This window comes from Penaeus vannamei, chromosome 20 (genome assembly GCF_042767895.1).
Source record: "Penaeus vannamei isolate JL-2024 chromosome 20, ASM4276789v1, whole genome shotgun sequence".
In the NCBI taxonomy this organism is placed as follows: domain Eukaryota; kingdom Metazoa; phylum Arthropoda; class Malacostraca; order Decapoda; family Penaeidae; genus Penaeus; species Penaeus vannamei.
In genome coordinates, this window is record NC_091568.1 from 34698054 (window position 1) to 34721639 (window position 23586).

At 42.8% G+C, this 23586-nt stretch overlaps 1 protein-coding gene and 1 long non-coding RNA gene across 2 annotated transcripts in view; one reads left to right on the forward strand and one right to left on the reverse strand.

Annotated features, from left to right (window-relative positions):
* The window catches only part of LOC113823000 (Muscle-specific protein 300 kDa), a gene marked incomplete in the record, with an annotated part of 352771 nt that overhangs the window by 61172 nt on the left and 268013 nt on the right, over nt 1-23586 (reverse strand). The window contains 7 exon segments of the mRNA XM_070135434.1: nt 780-929; nt 1199-2308; nt 2492-2809; nt 5341-19746; nt 20042-20227; nt 21548-21709; nt 22546-22719. Of these exon segments, the coding sequence (XP_069991535.1) occupies nt 780-929; nt 1199-2308; nt 2492-2809; nt 5341-19746; nt 20042-20227; nt 21548-21709; nt 22546-22719 (16506 nt within the window).
* On the forward strand, nt 5395-23528 carry LOC138865283 (uncharacterized). Its single transcript, XR_011399357.1, has 3 exons — nt 5395-5532; nt 8847-8954; nt 22572-23528. It is a non-coding gene; the product is annotated as an uncharacterized lncRNA (long non-coding RNA).

Consider the following 23586-nt stretch of genomic DNA (forward strand, 5'->3'; position numbering starts at 1 on the left):
TGCAGTTTGAAATATGTACTGCAATCATTCATGAATTCCTTCCTCAAGAAATAAGTCCACAGTTCATTTGCCAGCGCCATTTACATTCCCTTCCATTGTAACGTCCTCCATTCATATTACCTTCGAAATATACTTAAACTCTCAGCGCACACAGTCTTTTCCACTTATAACACCACCTCTTAAAACGGCAGATATCTTTCTCGCTATTAATCCACGACCTTTCCAGAATAAACGAAGTTGGAAGACCTGAAGAACACTTCCCTTTGCCAGGGAACTTACGGTGTTCCGAATCCTGCGTTGCAACGACCTCTTCCTCGTGAGCCGGAACATGTTCGGTTCGTGTTCTGAGCTCACGCGCGACGGGACGGCCACTAATGCAACATCTGTACGTTTTCTCTCTCGTGACCTGCGCTCTCGGGAACCTCTGTTATCAAATACGTTTGGTGCGCAACGATTCTGCGCCTGTTGGAATTCATTTCTTGGATGCACATTCTGATTCACCGACTTGGTATATGATAATTATACATGCACTCACACACACACATCGATCTATTTAAATATTTATTTATTTAACTATTCACACACACACACACACACACACACACACATATATATATATATATGAGGAAAAGTAAACAAAAAGGTAAATTCTCTGCTCGACACCCGCAACGTAAAACAAAACAACGCATGGATACAGAATCTTGCAACATTTTCTTTATCCACGAAATCTTCGGGAAAAAAGGAAGAAAAGAGGAACTGACATGAAAACTTCACTCTACCTGAATCTGGCCTCGCTCTTCGGTTCCGATGCCACGGGACTGAAGGGAGACGATGAGGGTGAGTTTGGACTCGACCCACACCTTGACCTCCTCCTGCACCGTGAGGAACCTGGTCCACAGCTCCAAGGCGGTCTCGTAGCGTAAGATAACCTGTGGACAGAGAAAACAAGGGATGTGTTTTCGAGGATATTCTTTTTCTCTCTTTTATTGTATGGAAGAATTTCCTTCAAATCATTACTTGCATGAAATATCAAAGCTGTTAAAAGGTTCAACACATTGGCTTATCTATTTCTTTGCTTTTAAAAGAAATTGATGTGAGCAAATTTGAATTTACTTTGCTCTCAAATATCCAGCTTTTTAGCACTTTTACCTTCCGTCATCACTGAAATTCCGTATGCAATTAAGCAAAAAAAACTTACCGAAACAAGGCGTTGTGACACGTTGCTCCAGCGGGTGAGCTGCGTCTCCACGACGTCCTTCTTCTCCACCTGGACGGCCTGCGTCCTTAGCATCTCCAACAGGCTCTCGTTGCTGGCCATGGAGCCCTGAAGTCTCTGCAGCTCCTCCACGTGACTCTTGAGGGCGTCCTGGTTGACGGAGGCCAGGTCAGGCGCCCCTTCCATCAGGTACTCAACCTCCTGCAGGAAGCTGTCCACGGCGTCGGACGACGACATGAACTTCTGCCACACATCCAGGCGGCTCTTGAGGTTGCTGCGGGTCTCCTTGATGGTCTCGGAGATGGACTTGAGTCTGGCCTGAAGGGTCTCGATCTGGGCCTCTAGCTCGGCCAGGTGGCACGGGTGGTGCGGGTCCTTGCGGAGGGTCTCCAGGGACTGCCTTACTTTGTTGATGTCCTCCTCGGCACGAGCGAGACCCTCGAAGATGGTCTTACACGAGTGCAAGGCGGCCTTGAGGATCTGTTCGCCCTCCTTATCGACGGCCTGGCAGCGCTCGAGAGTGCTCTCCAGGTGCATCATGGTGAGGGAGATGCGTTCCACGCGGCTCACGGCCTTCTGCACGTGGTCCAGCACATACTCCAGGGAGGCGATGCGCTGCTGAATGGTGCAGATGAGCTCCTGGCACGTGAGTGAGAGGCGGCCCAACGTATCGAGCAGCTCCTCGTCCTGCTCTTCCTCGGAGGTTGAGACTTGGGTCAGGTGTTCGAGGTTCTCCTTGCTGTTGAGGATCTTGATGCGCAGCACCTTGTACTGCTCCGATATGTCTCGGAGCTGCTGGATGGAGGTGACGTGAGTGTCGATGCTCTGAAGGGCCACCTCCACCCCCGATAACGTGTCTTGGGTCTCCGACAGCAGCTGAGGCACTGGAACTACCTGGATCTGGATCCTGTGTAGCTCCTGCTCCTTCTGCTGCAGGAGCTCCTCAAGCTCACGCCACTCGGCCTTGAACTGCGACAGGAAGTGCCTCTGATGGGTTTCATCCGTCATGTTGACAAGACCCACTGACTTGTCAAAGTGGTTCATGCATTCGTTCAGCAATACACTTTGACTATCAAACTGGGCCTTGAGATTCTAGGAAAAATATATAAAATAAATTACATATATGTCAGTTTAACAGCTGAAAATATCACAGAACAAAGGTAACAAAAAGTAAACACATAACATATAAAATAAATACTCAACACAAATAAATGAAAGGCGGGACCCCAGAGTGCCAGCGAGACCCCTCCCACTCCGCCCCGGGAGGAGACTTACCCAGATCTGGTTGAACTGCTCCCTCAGCTTCTCCTGGTCCTGCGGCGTGAGGTCGATCTCATGCAGGGACGTCTTGGCCTGCGAGCACCACTCCTGCAGCTTGTCCATCTGCGTCTGGTAGGCCGACCAGTGGACGTGCAGTTCCTCGAGGCGCTCCAGCAGGCGGCCGACGTCCTGGCGCAGCGCCGTGGTCCGCTGGTGGTGCGCCGTCACCCGGCTCTCCAGGGGCGTGCACGTGATGGCGTCGCTCACCTTGCGCACCATCTCCACCAGATGTCCCGTGTGCGCCTCGTGCGTCACGCTCTCCACCAGGAGGTCCTGCGAGGCCACCGCACACACACGTACACACGCTCGTTAGTTAGTCACGCCAAGTGGTTAGAGATCAGCCTCTCCCCCTCCCCTTGCCCCTCCCTCCCCCTCCACTCCCAGGATGGTCCGGCGAGAGGAAGTGGAGGGTCACTTGCCCCCTCCTCTCTCCCCCCGGACCCCCTACACCCAAGACAGCATTAATCATGCCCGAAGGATATACCAAGGAAGCTATTGCACTAGGCTAGACTCATTCTCTTCTAACAATGAAGATATTCACCAGATAGACATAATGGTTGCTTACAATGAAGATAGCTGAAGAAGACTATCAGAAGTTGAATTATATGTCTTGAAAAAATAAAGACTTGAAAGGCTAAACTAAACTGCAATGTGAAGCAACATTTGTACAGGCTATATATGAAGTAAACTACAGGAAACCATAGATGGAACCTTGAGACAATTAGGTTTCTTAGTAAAACATTCCCATTAGTGGATCTGGAAAGACGGATTGAGGGGAAAAAACAATAAATGGATTATAAGCCGCTTCTCTCAAGCTCTTAAGATTTCAGAAGATTACAGATAGACGTAATCTCTCAGGAAGAACTTTAAAACTCCTCAGATCGCACTTTAATGAAGCATATTTAATTAAATTAATTTCTTTCAATAGACAGTATCCCTAAATGATCTTCTATTATTAAACTTTATCTAGTAATCAGAAACAGCAGCATCTAAACAAAACCATCAAAATAGTGCCAGAGCTTTAACAACCTTCCGTCTTTCGCGCATTGAGAGAAGCAGCGCAAAGTCCATGGAACCGTAAGCTGAAAAAATATACATCACAATGAATCTTCCTCCTCTCCTTTACTTACGGACCATGTCCTTTAAATACATTTCCTCTTTCTTTTCATTCTACATTGAAAAAAGAATGAAACAATTTAGTCCCTTGAAGCTGGAACATCGAGAGAGGAGAGAAAGCACCAGGGGGGCTACACAAGCGGGTCGAACTGAGAGGCTTTACTTAGCGGTGGGCTGCGTTCCGTTGCCTCCGAGCGGGTGCGGGTGGATAATGTTTTGTCTATAGTTTGTCTGTCTGATAAAATAATGAGGGAGGGGGAGAGGGAGAGAGAGGAGAGAGGGTGGAAGGGAGGAGAAGAGAGAAGAGAGAGGAGAGAGGGGGAGATGGGAAGAAGAGAAGAAGAGAAGAGAGAGGAGAGAGGAGAGAGGGGGAGAGAGAGAGAGAGAGAGAGAGAGAGAGAGAGAGAGAGAGAGAGAGAGAGAGAGAGAGAGAGAGAGAGAGAGAGAGAGAGAGAGAGAGAGAGAGAGAGAGAGAGAGAGAGAGAGGGGGGGGGCGAGAGAGGGCGAGAGAGAGAGAGAGGGCGAGAGAGAGAGAGAGAGATGAGAGAGAGAGGAGATAGAGGAGAGAAAAAGAGAGAGAAGTGAGAAAGAGAGAGATAGGGGGAGGAGAGAGAGAGAGAGGAGAGAGAGAGACAGAGAAAGAGAGAGAGGAGAAAGAGGAAGAGAGAGAGGAGAAAGAGAAAGAGAAAGAGAGGAGAGAAAGAGAAAGAGAAAGAGAAAGAGAGGAGAGAAAGAGAAAGAGAGGAGAGAGAAAGAGAGAGATAGGGAGGAGAGATAGAGATAGATAGATAGAGAGAGAGAGAGAGAGACAGAGGGGGGGAAGAGGAGAGAGAGCGGAGAGAGAGGGGAAAGAGGGAGAGAGAGAAGGAGAGGGAGAGGAGGGGAGAGGAGGAGAGAGAGAGAGAGAGAGAGAGAGAGAGAGAGAGAGAGAGAGAGAGAGAGAGAGAGAGAGAGAGAGAGAGAGAGAGAGAGAGAGAGAGAGAGAGAGAGAGAGAGAGAGAGAGAGAGAGAGAGAGAGAGAGAGAGAGAGAGAGAGAGAGAGAGAGAGAGAGAGAGAGAGAGAGAGAGAGAGAGAGAGAGAGAGAGAGAGAGAGAGAGAGAGAGAGAGAGAGAGGATAGAGAGAAAAAAGGAAAAATATGAAAAAAAAAGAAATTCAACGAAAAAAATAGAGAAATAAGACTAAAAATTTTGACAAATGAAAAAAAAAATATATATATGACCCACCCACAGACAACGAAGCCTACAGCCCAGCGCGATTATATAAAGCTCCCTCAAGCTGTATCCACGGTACAGCTACATGTCATTAAATAGGAAGTGCCTCTGTACTAGAGAGGTTTGTTATTATAGGGTTAGATACCGCTCATTACAAACCTGGCATTCCTGAAACAGGTAAATCATGGACAACTATAATAATGTGACAATTCATAACGATGCTTGTTTTATAAATTAAAGAAGTTTAGCAATGATGAAAGAAAAACACGTATATAAACATATATATAAGTAAATAATTCCTTGAACGTTAAGTCATATTAAGGTGATGTGGGAATGGATTAGCATTAATATAATTATGAGTTCGGTGAACATAGAACACTCATGGAAAAACGACTGGCCTTTATAAAAGTGGAAAATGTGTCAATTTCAACGCTTGATTTAAACATCCAAAGAGACGGATCTGCGCGGCACTCACCTTGCAGGCGCTGGTGTTGTCCTGGTACGTGTCAGCGGCAACAGTGTGCAGCTGCGTCACCTGCTCCGTTGCGGTGACGGTCCACGCTTCCTCCTCCGTCAGCTGACTCAGGAGACGTAGCCACTCCGCCTCAAGCAGGGAGAGCTGATGGTTCCGCTGCGTGGCCTTGTCGAGGAGCACTGAGGCCCTCAGGTAAGAGCGAGAGTACAATTGCTGGTAGTGTACGCGCGAGCTGGGTTCCAAGCACGTGTCCAGCGATTCCAGCACCTTCTGGCACTGCCGCAGGGACAGGAAGAGCTTCTTGTGCTTAGCAATGGTGTCCGTGAGGTGGTCGAGGTCTCGAGCCACCACCCGAGCCTCCAGAATGCTCTCAGCCATCTCTATGAGATGCGTGAGTTCCATAAGCGTCTCCTCATACTCGGTGGTGGTTGTGGTGAGACGCAGGATGCGGTCCAACTCTTTTTCAACACTGTCGTGTATGTCGCACAGTTCAGTTTGGATGGTCGCCAGCTCAGTCCCAACTTGACGTCCTGGAGTTCGTCTCAAGTCATGCGAACTGAGCAACAACTCGGTTATGCGGTCTCTCATGTCCTCATTGCTTGTCAGAATCATCTCAAGCTTGGCGACTTTCTCTTCTGGTTGCATCTGTGTGTCCTGGATGACAACAAGCTGTGATTTAAGATCTGACACTTCTTTCTCTGCATTATCAACTGCAGTCAGGTACTGGGCATAACTTTCCTCGTCCTGTGTTTGTTCTTTCTCTTCTGCCTGACGAACTTTTTCAACATGACTAACCTGTTGCCGGAGGTACCGAACTGTTTCTCGGATAGTTACGATTGTCTCTTCACTAAGGATCTCTACAGCAGACTGAGTCACATCCTCTAAGATAGTAAGCTTCTCCTCGACAATGTGGAGTTCGTTTCGAAGGTGCTCGTACTGCTGGGCCCGTTCATGGATGTCCTCAGTGTTTCTGATGATGTATATACGGTACTCAATAGTCTCGAGCCAGGTGGTGACTGTTTCCACAATGGTAATAATGACCTTCTGCACCACCACCACATCCTTCTTCTTAATGGCATCCTGCAGCAAAACAATATTTTCATCTACACGAGAGTTTTGTTCATCACCAGAAGGCTGTTTCGAAGAAGGTAATAAAAGCTGAGCAGAAGGAGCCACTATTGCTGCAGACTCCTCCCTCAATTTCTGTTTTCGTTTGAGTAGCTCATAAATTGTTTGCCATTCTTCCATAACTTCTAATTCTGTGGTTGGATATTTTATTGACAGTTTTTCTGTTTCAGCAGAAACTAAGCTAAGATCGTCTTTTGTATCAGGAGCACCAGCTGTTAGCTCTTCTACGGGCTCAACTGGTGCAGATGGCACACTAGGCGGCTCCGCTGGTGGCCCAGCTGTGTGTTCATCAATCAGTTCATCTCGGATACCCTGTGAGTCATCCTTTGGATGAACACCCTCAACAACAGGCCTGGAGTCTAGATCTATACTGGTAACAAACTGATTGTTCACGTGAGTGGTATACAGGGATAATGGTGTCCTCTCCCTAATAGTGTCTGTCTGTGACTCATAGTAAGTCTCCTCATCTTCCTCTGGCTCATGTTTTGTGGTAGTCTCTGCCTGCTCAAATTCTTTCTGTGTGTACTCTGGAATGCTGGGGATCTCCTCCACTATTTCAACTGCTGCAAACTGATCTTTAGCTGGTACCTTTTCTGCATCAGAAACCTTTGAATGTTCTACAGTTTCTTTCTGCTTTACTTCGGGAACTTCTTCCACTGTTGCGTGTTTTTCTGGAGACTCCTTTTGCTTTTCATCAAGCACCTCAACTGCAGTAACATACTTTTCTGGAGATTCATCTTGTGGTCTTTCTGTGACTACCTCAGGCTCTTTTCGCACTTCAGTCACTACTTGAACCTTCTCTGGGGACCTTGGAGATGTTAGGATCACAGAGATCATTTCTGGGGTTTCTTCAGCAAGATCAGCTTCCTGAAGTTCTTCAGGTGCTTCGTGCATGAGAGGCATCACTTGAATCCTTTCTGGGGTCCTTGGAGGTGCAGAGATTACAGAAATAAGTCCTGCCTGACTTTCTTCAGGCTCTTTTTGGGTCACCTGTATCTTTTCTGGGGTTTCAGAAGCAGCTGGAATAGAGGCAGCTTCATCAGCTACTGAAATCACTTCAGCCTCTGGTACAGCCTTTTTATGTATATCTGGATGTTCTTCAACCTTCATCTGGACCTTTTCAGGAGATTTTTCCTTGACAGGGGCTACAAAAATGATTTCAGAAGGTTTCTCTTCTGACACAGTTTCATGTATAGGTGACACAAAACTGTCACCCTCTTTAAGATCTTCCTCTATGAACTCTTCTTGGGTGGAAGCAAAGAATTCAGATTCATCTTCAAGTGTGGGTGTCAAACCCTTTTCCTTGGGTTCTTCCTGAGTGGGAGTCACTACTTCTGGGATCTCTTCGGTGGGTGTGACCACCTCTATTTCATCTGGAGGCTCTTCCCAAGTGATTTTGCTAGCTTCTGTATCTTCTGGTGCTTCTTCGTATGTGACTGAAACCACTTCAACATCTTCAGGTGTATCCTCCCTTGTGGGTGTAACTACCTCAATTTCCTCTGGATGTACTTCCTCCTCTGGTAGTTCTTCTTCAGACTCTTCTGTTAATTCCCTTGGAGCATCCTCAGACAACTCATCATCTGTGATTCTATCTGAGGTGGCTGATGATGCAAGTACGTCATCATCGGCTGTGAACATCTCATCAACTGAGCTAGTCTCATCATACGAAGTTGTTCTTCCAGCATCTGTATAGTCATTATCTGCTGTTGATGTTTCTGGTGACAGATCTTCAGCAGGTGTGATGACAATGGATACTTGAGAATCTGATTTGGGAAGGCTAGTGGCTAAGTCAACTTCATCACCCTCAGAATGGCGTCTGCTTTCCTCTCGAGGTGAGTCTTCTGAAGATATTTGACGAGTGGTGACTAACTCCTCTCTCCATGCGACACCAGCTGGAGGCTCTTCCAATTCAAAGTCTTCTTCTTCAGGCATCAACACAGGAGATTCTTCGACAGTTGGGATTATTTCTGGCTTGTCATCATGTGTTGCTGGAACCTCATACACAGCATCACTAAAGTGTGTGGTAACATCAGGGGACTCAGCAGGTTCTTCATAAGTCTCAATGGGAAGTGTGAACTTTTCTTCTGGCTTGGGGAAATCTGGTGCACCCTCATATGTTTTAGGAGGCTCCTTTGGTAATGTTGGCAAGGCAGGTGCCACTTCTTTGTCCTCTTTGATACTCTCCGGTCTCAGAGGCTGGTGATCTTCTGCAGGGTAGAACTTTTCTTCCCACACTTCTAGAGCTTCTGAGTCTTCTGGTGCATCATGTGGAGCAGACTGAGCGAGTGGGAATTCTTTTTCAATATTAGTTGGTAGTGTTCCCTGAATCATCTCACTGATATCTTCTGGTTCCTCAATAATCTCTTCTGTCTCAACAGGTTTGCCATCAATCATAATGATCTTCTTGATGACTCTTCTTCTGACAATTCTATGAGTTGTGGTGACTTCAGGCCCAGTAACAGCCTCAGTGACAACAGAATCAGCAGGTAAGGCTTTAACTGTTTCTTCACTGATGTCTTCAGGTTCTTCCACGACCTCCTCTGTCTCAACAGGTTTGCCATCAATCATAACTATCTTTTTGATAATCCTCTTTCTGATAACTCTACGTACAGTTGTGACTTCCTCGGGCTCTGTAATGGTCTCAGTGATTACAGAGTCTTTCGGTAAGGCTTGTAGCTCCTCTTCGCTAACTTCTTCTGGCTCTTCCACAACTTCCTCAGTTTCAACAGGTTTACCATCAATCATCACAATCTTCTTGATGATTCTCCTCCTGATGATTCTATGTACAGTTGTTGTGGTTACTTCATCAGGTTCTGTGATGGTCTCAGTGATGACCGAGTCTCCTGGAGTTGTCTCAACCATTTCCCCAGTTACTTCCTCAGGCTCTTCCACGACCTCTTCTGTCTCAACAGGTTTACCATCGACCATAATGATCTTCTTGATGATTCTTCTCCTGATGATTCTGTGAGTTGTGGTTACCTCTTCGGGTTCTGTGATAGTCTTAGTGACTACTGAGTCTTTAGGTAAGGCTTGTAGTTCCTCTTCAGTGACTTCCTCAGGTTCCTCCACAACTTCTTCAGTTTCTACCGGTTTACCATCAACCATGATGATCTTCTTAATGATTCTTCTCCTGATGATTCTATGCACAGTTGTTGTGGTTACTTCATCAGGTTCTGTGATGGTCTCGGTGATGACTGAATCTCCTGGAGTTGCCTCGACCATTTCCCCAGTTACTTCCTCAGGCTCTTCCACAACCTCTTCTGTTTCAACAGGTTTACCATCGACCATAATGATCTTCTTGATGATTCTTCTCCTGGTGATTCTATGAGTTGTTGTTACTTCTTCAGGTTCTGTTATGGTTTCAGTTGTCACAGAGTCCTTAGGTAAGGCTTGCAGTTCTTCTTCACTGATCTCTTCTGGTTCCTCCACAACCTCCTCAGTCTCAACAGGTTTGCCATCGACCATAATGATCTTCTTGATGATTCTTCTCCTAATGATTCTGTGAGTTGTAGTCACCTCTTCAGGTTCTGTGATGGTCTTAGTGATTACAGAGTCTTTAGGTAAAGCTTGTAGCTCCTCTTCACTAACCTCTTCTGGCTCTTCCACAACCTCCTCAGTTTCAACAGGTTTACCATCAATCATCACAATCTTCTTGATGATTCTCCTCCTGATGATTCTATGCACAGTTGTTGTGGTTACTTCATCAGGTTCTGTGATGGTCTCAGTGATGACCGAGTCTCCTGGAGTTGTCTCAACCATTTCCCCAGTTACTTCCTCAGGCTCTTCCACGACCTCTTCTGTCTCAACAGGTTTACCATCGACCATAATGATCTTCTTTATGATTCTTCTCCTGATGATTCTGTGAGTTGTGGTCACCTCTTCAGGTTCTGTGATGGTCTCAGTGACTACTGAGTCTTTAGGTAAGGTTTGGAGCATCTCCTCACTGACCTCTTCTGGTTCCTCTACTACTTCCTCAGTTTCTACAGGTTTCCCATCAATCATCACAATCTTTTTGATGACTCTCCTCCTAATGATTCTATGCACGGGTTCTGTGATGGTCTCAGTTGTGACAGAGTCTTTAGGCAAAGCCTGTAGCATCTCTTCACTAACCTCTTCAGGTTCCTCCACAACCTCCTCAGTTTCTACTGGTTTACCATCGACCATAATGATCTTCTTGATGATTCTTCTCCTGATGATTCTATGAGTTGTGGTCACTTCGGGTTCTGTGATAGTCTCAGTGACTACAGAGTCTTTAGGTAAGGCTTGCAACTCCTCTTCAGTGACTTCTTCTGGTTCCTCCACAACCTCCTCGGTTTCCACAGGTTTGCCATCAACCATAATGATCTTCTTGATGACTCTTCTCCTGATGATTCTGTGAGTGGTAATCACCTCCTCAGGCTCAGTGATGACCGATTCTTCTGGAGCTCCCTCAACCATCTCTTCACTTACTTCCTCTGGCTCCTCGATAACTTCTTCTGTCTCAACAGGTTTACCGTCAATCATCACAATCTTCTTGATAATTCTTTTCCTAACGATTCTACGCACAATTGTGGTAGTTACTTCATCAGGTTCTGTGATGGTCTCAGTGATGACTGAATCTTCTGGTGTTCCCTGAAGCATCTCTTCACTTATCTCCTCAGGTTCTTCAACAACTTCCTCTGTCTCTATTGGTTTACCATCAATCATAATAATCTTCCTGATAATTCTTCTCCTAATAATTCTATGTGTGGTAATAACCCCTTCTGGCTCAGTTACAGTTTCAGTAATGAAAGATTCATCCTGCGTTCCCTCAACTTCCTCGGGCTCCTCAACAACTTCTTCAGTCTCTACTGGTTTACCATCAACCATGATGATCTTCTTTATAACTCTCCGGACTATTCTACGTCCAGTAGTAGTTTCTTCAGGCCTAATGATTTCTTCAATACTTTCAATTGCTGGTCCCTGAACACCAATGGTAGGGAAAGGTTCAGTGGGCACAGGTTCAGTTTCCTTATATGCTGGTGGTTGAACTGTAGGATGTTCTAGGTCTTCAGGCTCTTCAATTGCTTCTGGTTTTTCAGTCTTTACTACTTCAGTGTAAACAACTTCTGAAAATACCTTGACAGCATCTGGGCCAGCTGGGGGCTCACTGGTACCATCAACTGGTTTAGGATACTGTGCTTCTGGTTCTGGGAAACCTTCTTCCCGTGTCTTTTCTTCGGGTCTCTTCATTGGTAGAGGAAGCACAGGGATTTCTTCTGTTACTTGGGGTATCCTACCTACCTCCACTGGCTCACTCTTTTTATACAAATCATCCTGCCATGGGCTGACTGTTGAGACATCTTCAGGAGTATCGTCAGGTATGCTTGTTGTGGGTTCTGGAAAATCTTCAAATTTGTCTTCATCACTGTCCTCATATACAGGTGGTTCCATTCCTTGGGTCTCATCTGTTTGGCAGATATCACCTACTGGAACTGGGAAGGGAGCCTGAACCTTAATATCATCAGCTTCCCCGAAGTCAGGAATATCTGAAACCGCTTCCTCCCAAATGTCTTCTTCTATTTCAATTTTGGGATCCTCTGTCACTTCTGGCTTTTTGTAAACAATCTCTGAGAATACTTGAGTTTTCAATCCCTCCTTTGGTTCACCTGCTTCTTTGAGGGGCTCTGGGAAATCTGCTTCTGGAACAGGGAAATCTGCTATCACAGGTCTGTCCTCTGGAGCTCTTACCGGTATTTCAGGCAATTCCTTTTTTCTTTCTCCTTCTTCTAATGTACGATCTTGTACCACAACTTCTTTGGATGGATAGAGTTCTTCCATCCATTGTGACACTGAAATGACATCCTGTGGTGTTTCTTGTGTCTGAACTGTTACTGGTTCTGGGAATGCCTCGATAATCTTCTTGGTTGGAGTTTCTTTAAACTCTGGGAGGGTGAATGAAAGTTCTTGAGGCTTTGAAAGCTCTTCAACTATCTCTAACTTCTCAGTTTTTGGCACAAGCACCTTTGGTTCAGGGAATGGTTCTGCCTCCTTTGCTACATCAACTTCCTCATACTTGGGGCTTTCTTTAGAAGGAAGTTCAAGGTCTCTGTGTTCTTCAATTCTTCTAGTTTCTTTTACATCAGAGGGTCTTGCATAGACAGTTTCCATGTGTATCTGACTTGCAGGTACACTTGGTCTGTCATCAGGCTTCTCTGTGGGTTCTGGGAATTCACCTACTGGTCGAGAGAATGGTGTGTCCTCTTTAGACAAGGGAGGAGCTTTTACTGGTGCTGGTGGCAACTTTGCTGGAGTGTCATGCTGAGGGATATCAGCATCCTTCACAGATACGTCACTCCTAGCATACTGCTCCTCTGTCCACTTCGGAGTTGATGTCACATCTCGAGGCTCATCAACGAGACCTACAACAGGAGTTGGGAACTTATCCTCATCTTTAGGTACGGTTGATGGCTTCCCTGGTTCAGGGAATGGAGCTACTGGTGTAACAAGCTCCTCCTTAAACTCTGGAGACTTAGGGGCTGCCCTGCCAATATGTTCTTCGTCACTGATGATTCTGAGCTCCTCTTCAGGTGGTTCATGAATGTACAATACATCTTTGAATAATTCACTTGGTCTTTCTACTTCCTGCGGTTCATCTTTCTTCTGAGATGGCACCGGGAATTCTCCAATAGGAACTGGGAATGCTGCTTCTTTTGAGACATACTGTGGACTCTTAGCTGGCAGAGTAGGTGCTGGAGCTTCTGTATCACCTTCAGGTGATAGTCTCTCCTCTCCTTCAATGACATCTACCCTACTGTAAATCTTTTCTGGCCAAACTGACACTGATGTCACATCTCGCAGTGTTTCCTCAGTTTGAGAGACAAGAGGCAATGGGAACACTTCATCTCTCTTTGTCTCCTCTCTCTCTGTATACTGTGGAGGCTCTTTTCCATCTCTCACGGGTGCTTCTCCTGGGCTTGGGAAGCTTGGCACGATCTTTGCTGCAAGCTCAGCATATGTTGGAGGTAACATAGTTGATTCGTCTTGTGGGATGTGTTCTCTTTGGTCAGCAGGAGTAGACTGTTGGTAATGTCCTGTTGCCCACAACTGGGGAGACCTAATGTCACTAACTCTTTGGATCTCCTCAGAGGTAACTGGATATGGATAACTCTCTTGTGGAGATGGGAACTGTGGTTTTACATCTACTGGTGGTGCCATACCTCTTTCTGGCAAACCAGGTGCTGTCTCTGAGGTCTGAGGTATGGATGTAGGTGTTAGGTTATCCATATGTTTCTGATATAATCTTTCTTCCCAGGAAGGTGCTTGAGGTTGAGTGGGGGTTTGCAGCTCCCTGTCAGTATCAGACTTTTGCCTGACATATTCTGGGAATCGGAAATCTCCACCAAACTCAAATGGTCTTGCAAATGGTTCTAGATCTTCTCTTCTTTCTGGGAAATCTGGGGAAGGAGCAGGTGCTGCAGGTGCTCCAGATGACATATCTGTGATCTTCTCCATCTGTTGATCTCTTGGAATGAGAGTATATTTTTCTTCCAGGAAAATTCTGCAACCTGTTACTGGATCCCTTGGCACAGTAGAATCTTTGTATGATGGCAGGGGCACATCCCCTACTGGTCGTGGGAATTGCTTTACAGATAAATCTTTTTCTTTGCAAGGGGGCCAAGCTGGTATTTCCACAGATTTGAAAGGTTTGGTAGTATCTTGTATTTTCTCTCTTGTCACCACTGGCTTTGGTCTCTGGTAGACGGGTGCATCATAGCTCTTTGTAGGAGATTCAAATATCTTGCACAATTCTGCAACACCACTATCTCTTCTTTTAAACGTAGGGAAAGATTCACCTGCACTAGATTTTCTTTCTTTAGAAACAGGCTTCAGATCTTCAGCCCGAACCGCCAGATCTTCAGGGCTTGGGAAAGCTTTGGTCTTTTGGTCTTCAGAGTCTTTGACTTCTCTTGAGTCACCATCAGTTGTCAAGGAGATTTCGCGCGTTACTCCAATGAGATCATGGGCTATTTCCTCCCATGGTTCTTCTCCCTGACTGTCACCAGGCTGAGGATATGGTTCTAAATCTTCCTCAGATTCATGATGAGCTGGCTGTTCAGGGAGAACTGGAGCCTGGCCAGCAGTGTCTGGAATGGTCTCTTCTGAGGAATCCTCTACACTAGCTTTGGTGTAAAGAGCTCCAGACCAGACCTCAGTGGTATCCTTTGCGTCCTTTGGTTTTGCATCACTGACTGAAGCTGGGACGGGGAAAGAGCTCACAGGTGCTGGGAATGGGTCCTGAGGGCGTTCTTCTGTTGGAGGCTCTTTGGGCATAACCTCAGTTATCTTGTAAGACTCTCCTGTGATCTTCTCTTCTGGTTCACTCTTGGGAAGGCTTGAAGGATAGGTTTCTTCTTTCCACTGAAGAGGAATTGCAGAGGAAGGAGACAGGGCTTCATTAGTTTCCGTCTGAGGTTTGGGGAATAGAGTACTTCCAGTCATGTCTGTGACAGTGACTCCAGATCCATCTTCTGGCATTCCAAACTCTGTCTCTGGTTCTTCAACAACTTCTTCTGTTACAACTCTTTCTCCGTTAATGATCTGTACACGACGAATTACCTTCATTCTACGTCTGACAGCATGAACTTGGATATTTCGTGTTTCCAAAACACTGGCATCACTTGGTATATTTTCAGCTCCTTCCAGGATTTCTTCAGATACAACTGGTTGACCATCTACAATCCTCAATTGACGTATAACTCTGGCCTGCTGAACCGGAGTCTCAGGGGACTGGGCAGTATCAGAAGGTATGCTCTCTATGTCCTGACTAATTGGCAAAGTTAAAGGCTGGTCACTGCCTGTACCTGCAGGATACTCAAGCACTTCTTCTGGAGTCTCAGATCTTTCTTCTTCGACAACCTCTTTACCATCAACAATATGTACAACACGTTTGATCTTAACCTTCTTTTTCACAATACGTGTACCTCCAGAGATTATAGGTACAATTTCTCCATCTGTACTTTCCTCAGGTTCTTCTACTACTTCCTCAGTCTCCACAGGTTTACCATCAACCATAATGATCTTCTTGATGATTCTTCTCCTGATGATTCTGTGAGTTGTAGTCACCTCTTCAGGTTCTGTGATGGTCTTAGTGATTACAGAGTCTTTAGGTAAGGCTTGCAGCTCCTCTGCACTAACTTCTTCTGGCTCTTCCACAACCTCCTCAGTTTCAACAGGTTTACCATCAATCATCACAATCTTCTTGATGACTCTCCTCCTGATGATTCTATGCACAGTAGTTGTGGTTACTTCATCAGGTTCTGTGATGGTCTCAGTGATGACTGAGTCTCCTGGAGTTGCCTCGACCATTTCCCCAGTTACTTCCTCAGGCTCTTCCACAACCTCTTCTGTCTCGACAGGTTTACCATCGACCATAATGATCTTCTTGATGATTCTTCTCCTAATGATTCTGTGAGTTGTAGTCACCTCTTCAGGTTCTGTGATTGTCTTGGTGACTACTGAGTCTTTAGGTAAGGCTTGTAGCTCCTCTTCAGTGACTTCCTCAGGTTCCTCTACAACTTCTTCAGTCTCTACTGGTTTACCATCAACCATAATGATCTTCTTTATGATTCTTCTCCTGATGATTCTATGCACAGTTGTTGTGGTTACTTCATCAGGTTCTGTGATGGTCTCAGTGATGACTGAGTCTCCTGGAATTGTCTCGACCATTTCCCCAGTTACTTCCTCAGGCTCTTCCACGACCTCTTCTGTCTCAACAGGTTTACCATCGACCATAATGATCTTCTTTATGATTCTTCTTCTGATGATTCTGTGAGTTGTGGTCACCTCTTCAGGTTCTGTGATGGTCTTAGTGATAACAGAGTCTTTAGGTAAAGCTTGCAGCTCCTCTTCACTAACCTCTTCTGGTTCTTCCACAACTTCCTCAGTTTCAACAGGTTTACCATCAATCATCACAATCTTCTTGATGATTCTCCTCCTGATGATTCTATGCACAGTTGTTGTGGTTACTTCATCTGGTTCTGTGATAGTCTCAGTGACAACCGAGTCTCCTGGAGTTGCCTCGACCATTTCCCTTTCCTCAGGTTCTTCCACAACCTCTTCTGTCTCAACTGGTTTACCATCGACCATAATAATCTTCTTGATGATTCTTCTTCTGATGATTCTATGAGTTGTGGTCACCTCTTCAGGTTCTACTATGGTTCCTGGCATTCCCTGAACCATCTCTTCACTAACTTCCTCAGGCTCCTCAACAACTTCCTCGGTTTCTACCGGTTTTCCATCAATCATCACAATCTTTTTGATTATTCTCCTCCTAATGATTCTACGCACAGTTGTGGTACTTACTTCATCAGGTTCTGTGATGGTCTCAATGATGCTTGAATCTACTGGTGTTCTTTCAACCATTTCTCCAGTGACCTCCACAGGCTCTTCTATGACTTCTTCTGTTTCTACTGGTTTGCCATCAACCACAATGGTTTTCTTGATAATTCTTTTACGAATGACTCTGGAAACTGTTGGTTCTGTAACTTCTTCAGTAATGACAGTATCAGTTGGTTTTGTGCTCTGAATCATGTCCCTGACATCTGGTTCTTCCACAACCTCTTCTGTCTCAACAGGTTTACCATCGACCATAATGATCTTCTTAACTGTTTCTTCACTGATGTCTTCAGGTTCTTCCACGACCTCCTCTGTCTCAACAGGTTTGCCATCAATCATAACTATCTTTTTGATAATCCTCTTTCTGATAACTCTACGTACAGTTGTGACTTCCTCGGGCTCTGTAATGGTCTCAGTGATTACAGAGTCTTTCGGTAAGGCTTGTAGCTCCTCTTCGCTAACTTCTTCTGGCTCTTCCACAACTTCCTCAGTTTCAACAGGTTTACCATCAATCATCACAATCTTCTTGATGACTCTCCTCCTGATGATTCTATGTACAGTTGTTGTGGTTACTTCATCAGGTTCTGTGATAGTCTCTGTGACAACCGAGTCTCCTGGACTTGTCTCAACCATTTCCCCAGTTACTTCCTCAGGCTCTTCCACGACCTCTTCTGTCTCGACAGGTTTACCATCAACCATAATGATCTTCTTGATGATTCTTCTCCTGATGATTCTGTGAGTTGTGGTTACCTCTTCAGGTTCTGTGATAGTCCTAGTGGCTAACAAGTCTTTAGGTAAGGCTTGTAGCTCCTCTTCAGTGACTTCCTCAGGTTCCTCCACAACTTCTTCAGTCTCTACTGGTTTACCATCAACCATAATGATCTTCTTTATGATTCTCCTCCTGATGATTCTATGCACAGTTGTTGTACTTACTTCATCAGGTTCTGTGATGGTCTCAGTGATGACTGAATCTCCTGGAGTTGCCTCAACCATTTCCCCAGTTACTTCCTCAGGCTCTTCCACGACTTCTTCTGTCTCAACAGGTTTACCATCGACCATAATGATCTTCTTGATGATTCTTCTCCTGATGATTCTATGAGTTGTGGTCACCTCTTCAGGTTCTGTGATGGTCTCCATTGTGACAGAGTCTTTAGGTAAGGTTTGGAGCATCTCCTCACTGACCTCTTCTGGTTCCTCTACTACTTCCTCAGTTTCAACAGGTTTACCATCAATCATCACAATCTTTTTGATGACTCTCCTCCTGATGATTCTATGCACAGTTGTGGTTGTTAGTTCATCAGGCTCAGTGATAAGCTCAGTGCTAATTGCTTCTCTTGGTGTTCCCTCACCAATCTCCTCTGTAATTTCCTCAGGCTCCTCAACAATCTCCTCTGTCTCTACTGGTTTACCATCTACCATAATGATCTTTTTAATGATTTTCCTTCGTATAATTCTACGAACAGTGGTTATAGTTTCCGGTTCTACAATTTCTTCTGTAACAACAGAACTATCTGTTGGGCAGATTCCTTGTGTCATTTCCTCAGTCACATCCTCAGGTTCTTCTACAATTTCCTCAGTTTCTACAGGTTTACCATCAACCATAATGATCTTTTTAATGATTCTTCTTCGTATGACTCTACGAACAGTAGTAATGGTCTCTGGTTCTGTAATTTCTTTTGTGATAACTGAGTCAGAAGGAACAATACATTCTTGTGTTACATCTTCAGGTTCCTCTACAATCTCTTCTGTTTCAACCGGTTTACCATCAATAATAACAATTCTCTTAATGACACGCTTTCTGATGACTCTCCGAACAGTTGTAGTAGTTTCCTCTTCAGGCTGTGTGATGGTACCACTAATTGAGTCAGATGGAAGAGCTTGAACAATCTCTTCTGTCACATCATCTGGTTCTTCTACAACTTCCTCAGTCTCTACTGGTTTACCATCTATCATAACAATTTTCTTGATTATTCTCTTCTTTATTATTTTTCTGATTGTTGTAAATGTCTCAGATTCTGAAGATGATTCAGGTATTACTGACTGCTTAGCATAATCCTCAAGATTCTCAACTGTGGTGTCCACAGGTTCTTCAATGAATTCCTCAGTTTCAACTGGCTGACCATCTACCATGACAATCTTCTTTATTCTGCGACGCACAACTGTTCTGACAGTGGTGGTTGTCAAGTCAGGCTCACTTGTTGTTCGAGTGATGACTGAATCTACTGGAAGATTACCCTGCATCAGTTCATCTGATATGTCTTGAGGATCTTCTAATTCCTCAATCTCAACTGGTTTTCCATCAATCATGACAATCTTCTTTACAATTCTCCTTATGACTTGATGGGTAGTTATGGTAGATGCCACTGCTGGTTCCTGAACTTCTTCAGCAGAATCCAGGAACTCTCTTTCATCCTTGAGGGTCTGCATTCTCTTTGGCACAAATTCTCTTGTGGTGGTAGACACATCAGGCTCATAAACAGATTCCAGGAGCACATTGTCCTTTTCAACTAACTCCTCTGACACAGAGATAGGATCCTCCACAACCTCTTCAGTCTCTACTGGTTTACCATCTACCATGACAATGGACTTTATGCTCCTTCTACGAACAGCTCTGACAACAGTGGTAGTTCCCTCAGGTTCCACATCAGTGGCCTGATCAGTGGGTTCTTCAACAACTTCTTCAGTCTCAACCGGCATACCACCGATCATGACAACATTCTTAATACTTCTCCTTCTCATCACTTTGTAAACAGTTGTTTCAGTTGTTTCAGGTTCCGTGGTCACATCAGCTTCTTGCTGCACTTGTTCCTTTGCTAAACTGATGGGCTGGTCCTCTTGTTTTAAAGCAATTGTACTCTCACTCTCTTTCTCTGAGTCCTGGCTATCAGAAGGTAACCGCTTCCTTTCATTCTCCAGGATCTCCTATAATAGATTTCGGCACATGTTAACTGATGCACACCTGCTGTTGCAAATGTACTTAGATGATTTTTAATCAATGCTTCTTGATGCACTTTTAGCTGAAGAGAAAGGGGATCACAAAGGGATATGAACTGGGGATAAGGACAACCATAATGTGTGAATCATAAAATCTATGCAGGAAGTCAGGAAGAGGAACAGGAAAAGGAAGTAAGGATAGTTGGAAGAATAAAGAAGGATGGTCAAGAAGGCAGATTTAGGATACATAGGGACAGGAAGGACGATGCTGGCAGATGCGTACCTTCAGCTGGTGCAGACGGTTCTGAAGCACAAGACGTGTGTCACAGATGGTCTGACTTAGGAAGACAAGGTGGTCAGTCATCTCTTGAGCCAGTGACTGGATGTGTGAATCACCTTGCACACGCTCACATTTGCTGCGTAGTTCACTGAGTTGACTTTCACGGCGAACCAAGTCTCGCTGAAGATTCTATAAACAAATATAAGCTCTTTGAAAACAATGTGACAAACACATAAACACTTAAGCTGTATTTAAGCCCTGGAGTGACTTCTCTCTTCAACACTCAGACCTACCAACCACTTCTCAAATTAAATTTATTTCATAATCAGATAAGAGATACATAATTTTTTTTGAGTATTGTGCATAATCTGACTTCAATAATAAAAAAAAAAATCTTGATATAAAGAAGAATAGTCAAAGTAATTGTATGATAAGAAAATAATAATAAAGAAGCAATATAATCATAAATCAATAGAGATGCTGATATGAGTTAACAAAGATAGCAAATCTAGGAGTAGATATAGCAACATTAATAACTCAATGGGTATGTCTACTTCAGATACACTGAAAACAACTAACAGTAAATATAATATCTTATTCATAAACAGACCATTAAATATAATTTCTTATTCGTAAATGGAATTCTTAGTATCAATACAAGTAAATCCACACAATGCCTACATGTTATCAGAGTTATTAAATTCTACTTAAGAAAAGAAAATGTATCCAACTCATCATACTGACCTATAACACTTCACTTAAAAATGTTTAATTTACTTTGTCTAAAAAAGCCAGGGAGAATTTTCTTATAATAAGAGAACGGGTTTCTAAATGTTTGAAACAAAAATAGCAAATGTTTAAACTGAGTTGTACATTATTTACATATTTCATAATCATTATCAATATTATTAATGTATAGCTAATATTGGATATCATGTTAACTCTTGACTTCAAAGTCAAATACTGACAATAAACTCACATTTAAATAATAAGTAAAAGGGAAAAGTAAATGATCTTGTTAAGATAACATGAAGATAATAATATCTTAAAAAGGGGTCAGGGAAAATTAATAAATGAGAAAAAATAAAGAACACAAATTTTAGAAGTGGTTGGTATGGATATCTGTTACCATGCACAGTCCTAGGGAAGGGGTGATCAGCCTCGGTGGCCCTGCTGGTTTTCTTGTGCATTACCAGTAGAAAGAACAATGGTGAGTGTGCATGCATGGTGTCTTGATGGGGTAAAGAACAGACGCACCCAAATAAAGGGGAAATGGAGTCTGACATTATATAAAAACTATCTTTGATATACGTTTACAAAGCTCTTGCCTAAAAATATGACCAAAATATTAATATGAATGAAACTTTTAATCAGTTCTAGCAGTAAATAAAAAAGAAGAAGAAGAAAAAAATGAATCTGCATAATAATAAAAAAAATACATTGTCAGACTCCATCTTTTTTGCTCTGGTTTCACATAACTATGATAATGCATCTTTTCCCTCTTCGTACCTGATTGAGAGTTATTTGCTCACGGATGGCAGTCACGGAACCAAGGCAGACGTCAGCCGTGATCTGCGAGTAGGTTTCAGTGACCCAACATTCGAGGTCTTGGAGGAGTTGCTGGTACTCGATTAGGTGGAACTTCTGCTGTTCAGATTCACTCTGCTTTGTCTGTGAAGCAAGAGGAAACTCAGCTCTCCGAAGATTTCTTTTTATGCTTATAGTGGCTGGATAGTTTTAGAGTGGAATATATAATGCTACATTAAAGTATAAGTATGATACAAAATCTTATTAGGTATTTTTTTTCCCAATCAAGCTGAGCCAAATCTAATTTCCATTATCTCATTACAAGTTTGAAGATTATATCATTAAACACACACACATGCATACATACATACATATATATATATATATATATATATATATATATATATATATATATATATATATATATATATATATATATATATTTATATACAAATATATATATAAATATAAATATAAATATATATATATATATTTTTTTTACATATATTCATTTATTCATTTATATATATATATATAATATATATATATATATATATATATATATATATATATATATATATATATATATATATATATATATATATATATATATATATATATATACATACATATACATTATACATATACATACACATATACATATACATACATATACATATACATATACATATACATACACATACACATACACATACACATACACATACACACATACATACATACATACATACATACATATATATATATATATATATATATATATATATATATATATATATATATATATATATACAAGTACATATATTCACACACACACACACACACACACACACACACACACACACACACACACACACACACACACACACACACACACACACACACACACACACACACACACACATATGTATATATAAAAGTATAGATAGATAGATAGATAATAATAATAATGATCTTACTTCAATATCATTCTTCTTTCCTTCAGCCTCCGAGCGCAGAGTCTTCAAGCGGGTCTTGAGCCCTGAGACGGTGGCAAGCATGTTGAGCATCTCTGAGTCCTGCTCCATTGTGCGGCCCTTCTCGTGCAGGTTGCTGAGGTCTTCTTCCATCTTCCGCATCTCGATTAGAAGAGTCTATGGTTGAGGAAGAGGTTGCAATGTTTTATTTTATTTTTGTATGTCTATTAATGCTCAGTACAGTAGTTTCCTTTGATAATATGTCATATCTTTCTAAATGGGTAATATGTATGACTTTGAATTCCAGTTTATTAAACGTTTCCCTCATGGTTATACCGAGTCACACAGCTTAGAAAAGGAGGTTCAACAATGGAGTGTATTTTAGAGACAATAGAAAAAATGTATTCCCTTTTATTATAATTTTATGTAATTCATACTAATTTAGCTGTCATTACTGTATATTTTTTCCAGAAATCCATAATTCTTCCTAACAGCTAAGAAAAAATAAAATAATAATGACCAAAAATCCAGTGTTATAAGACACAAATTCTTCAAAATGAAAATAAAAATAATAAATCATTCATTACATGTACAAGGGTGGGTGGAAGAAGAGTTGCTATAGGGAATTAATTATTTGCAGATGTTTGATTTCAAATATTGGTTTTATGATAAAAATCTTAATATCTTCAGAATTAACATGTTCTCTGTATATAAATAATGTGAAAGCTAATGAGTTCCTAAATCTATGGACATTTTTATGTAGTTATTGTTCATAAATCTAGCTTTTGATATAAACTGCACTCATTCTGTTATAACATTTGTATCATAAGTAGGGTTATCTTAAAGAATTCCTTCTCAAAAATGGTAATCACACTTATCTGTAACCCAATACCATTATCAAACTGACCTCTTCTGAGATGAAAAAAAAGCAAAACATTGTTTTTATTAAAATCTAAAAAAAAAAAAAAAAAAAAAAAAAATAATAATAATAATAAAGAAAAAAAGATTTAAACAATTACCAAAAGAATCTAATCAACTGACTTA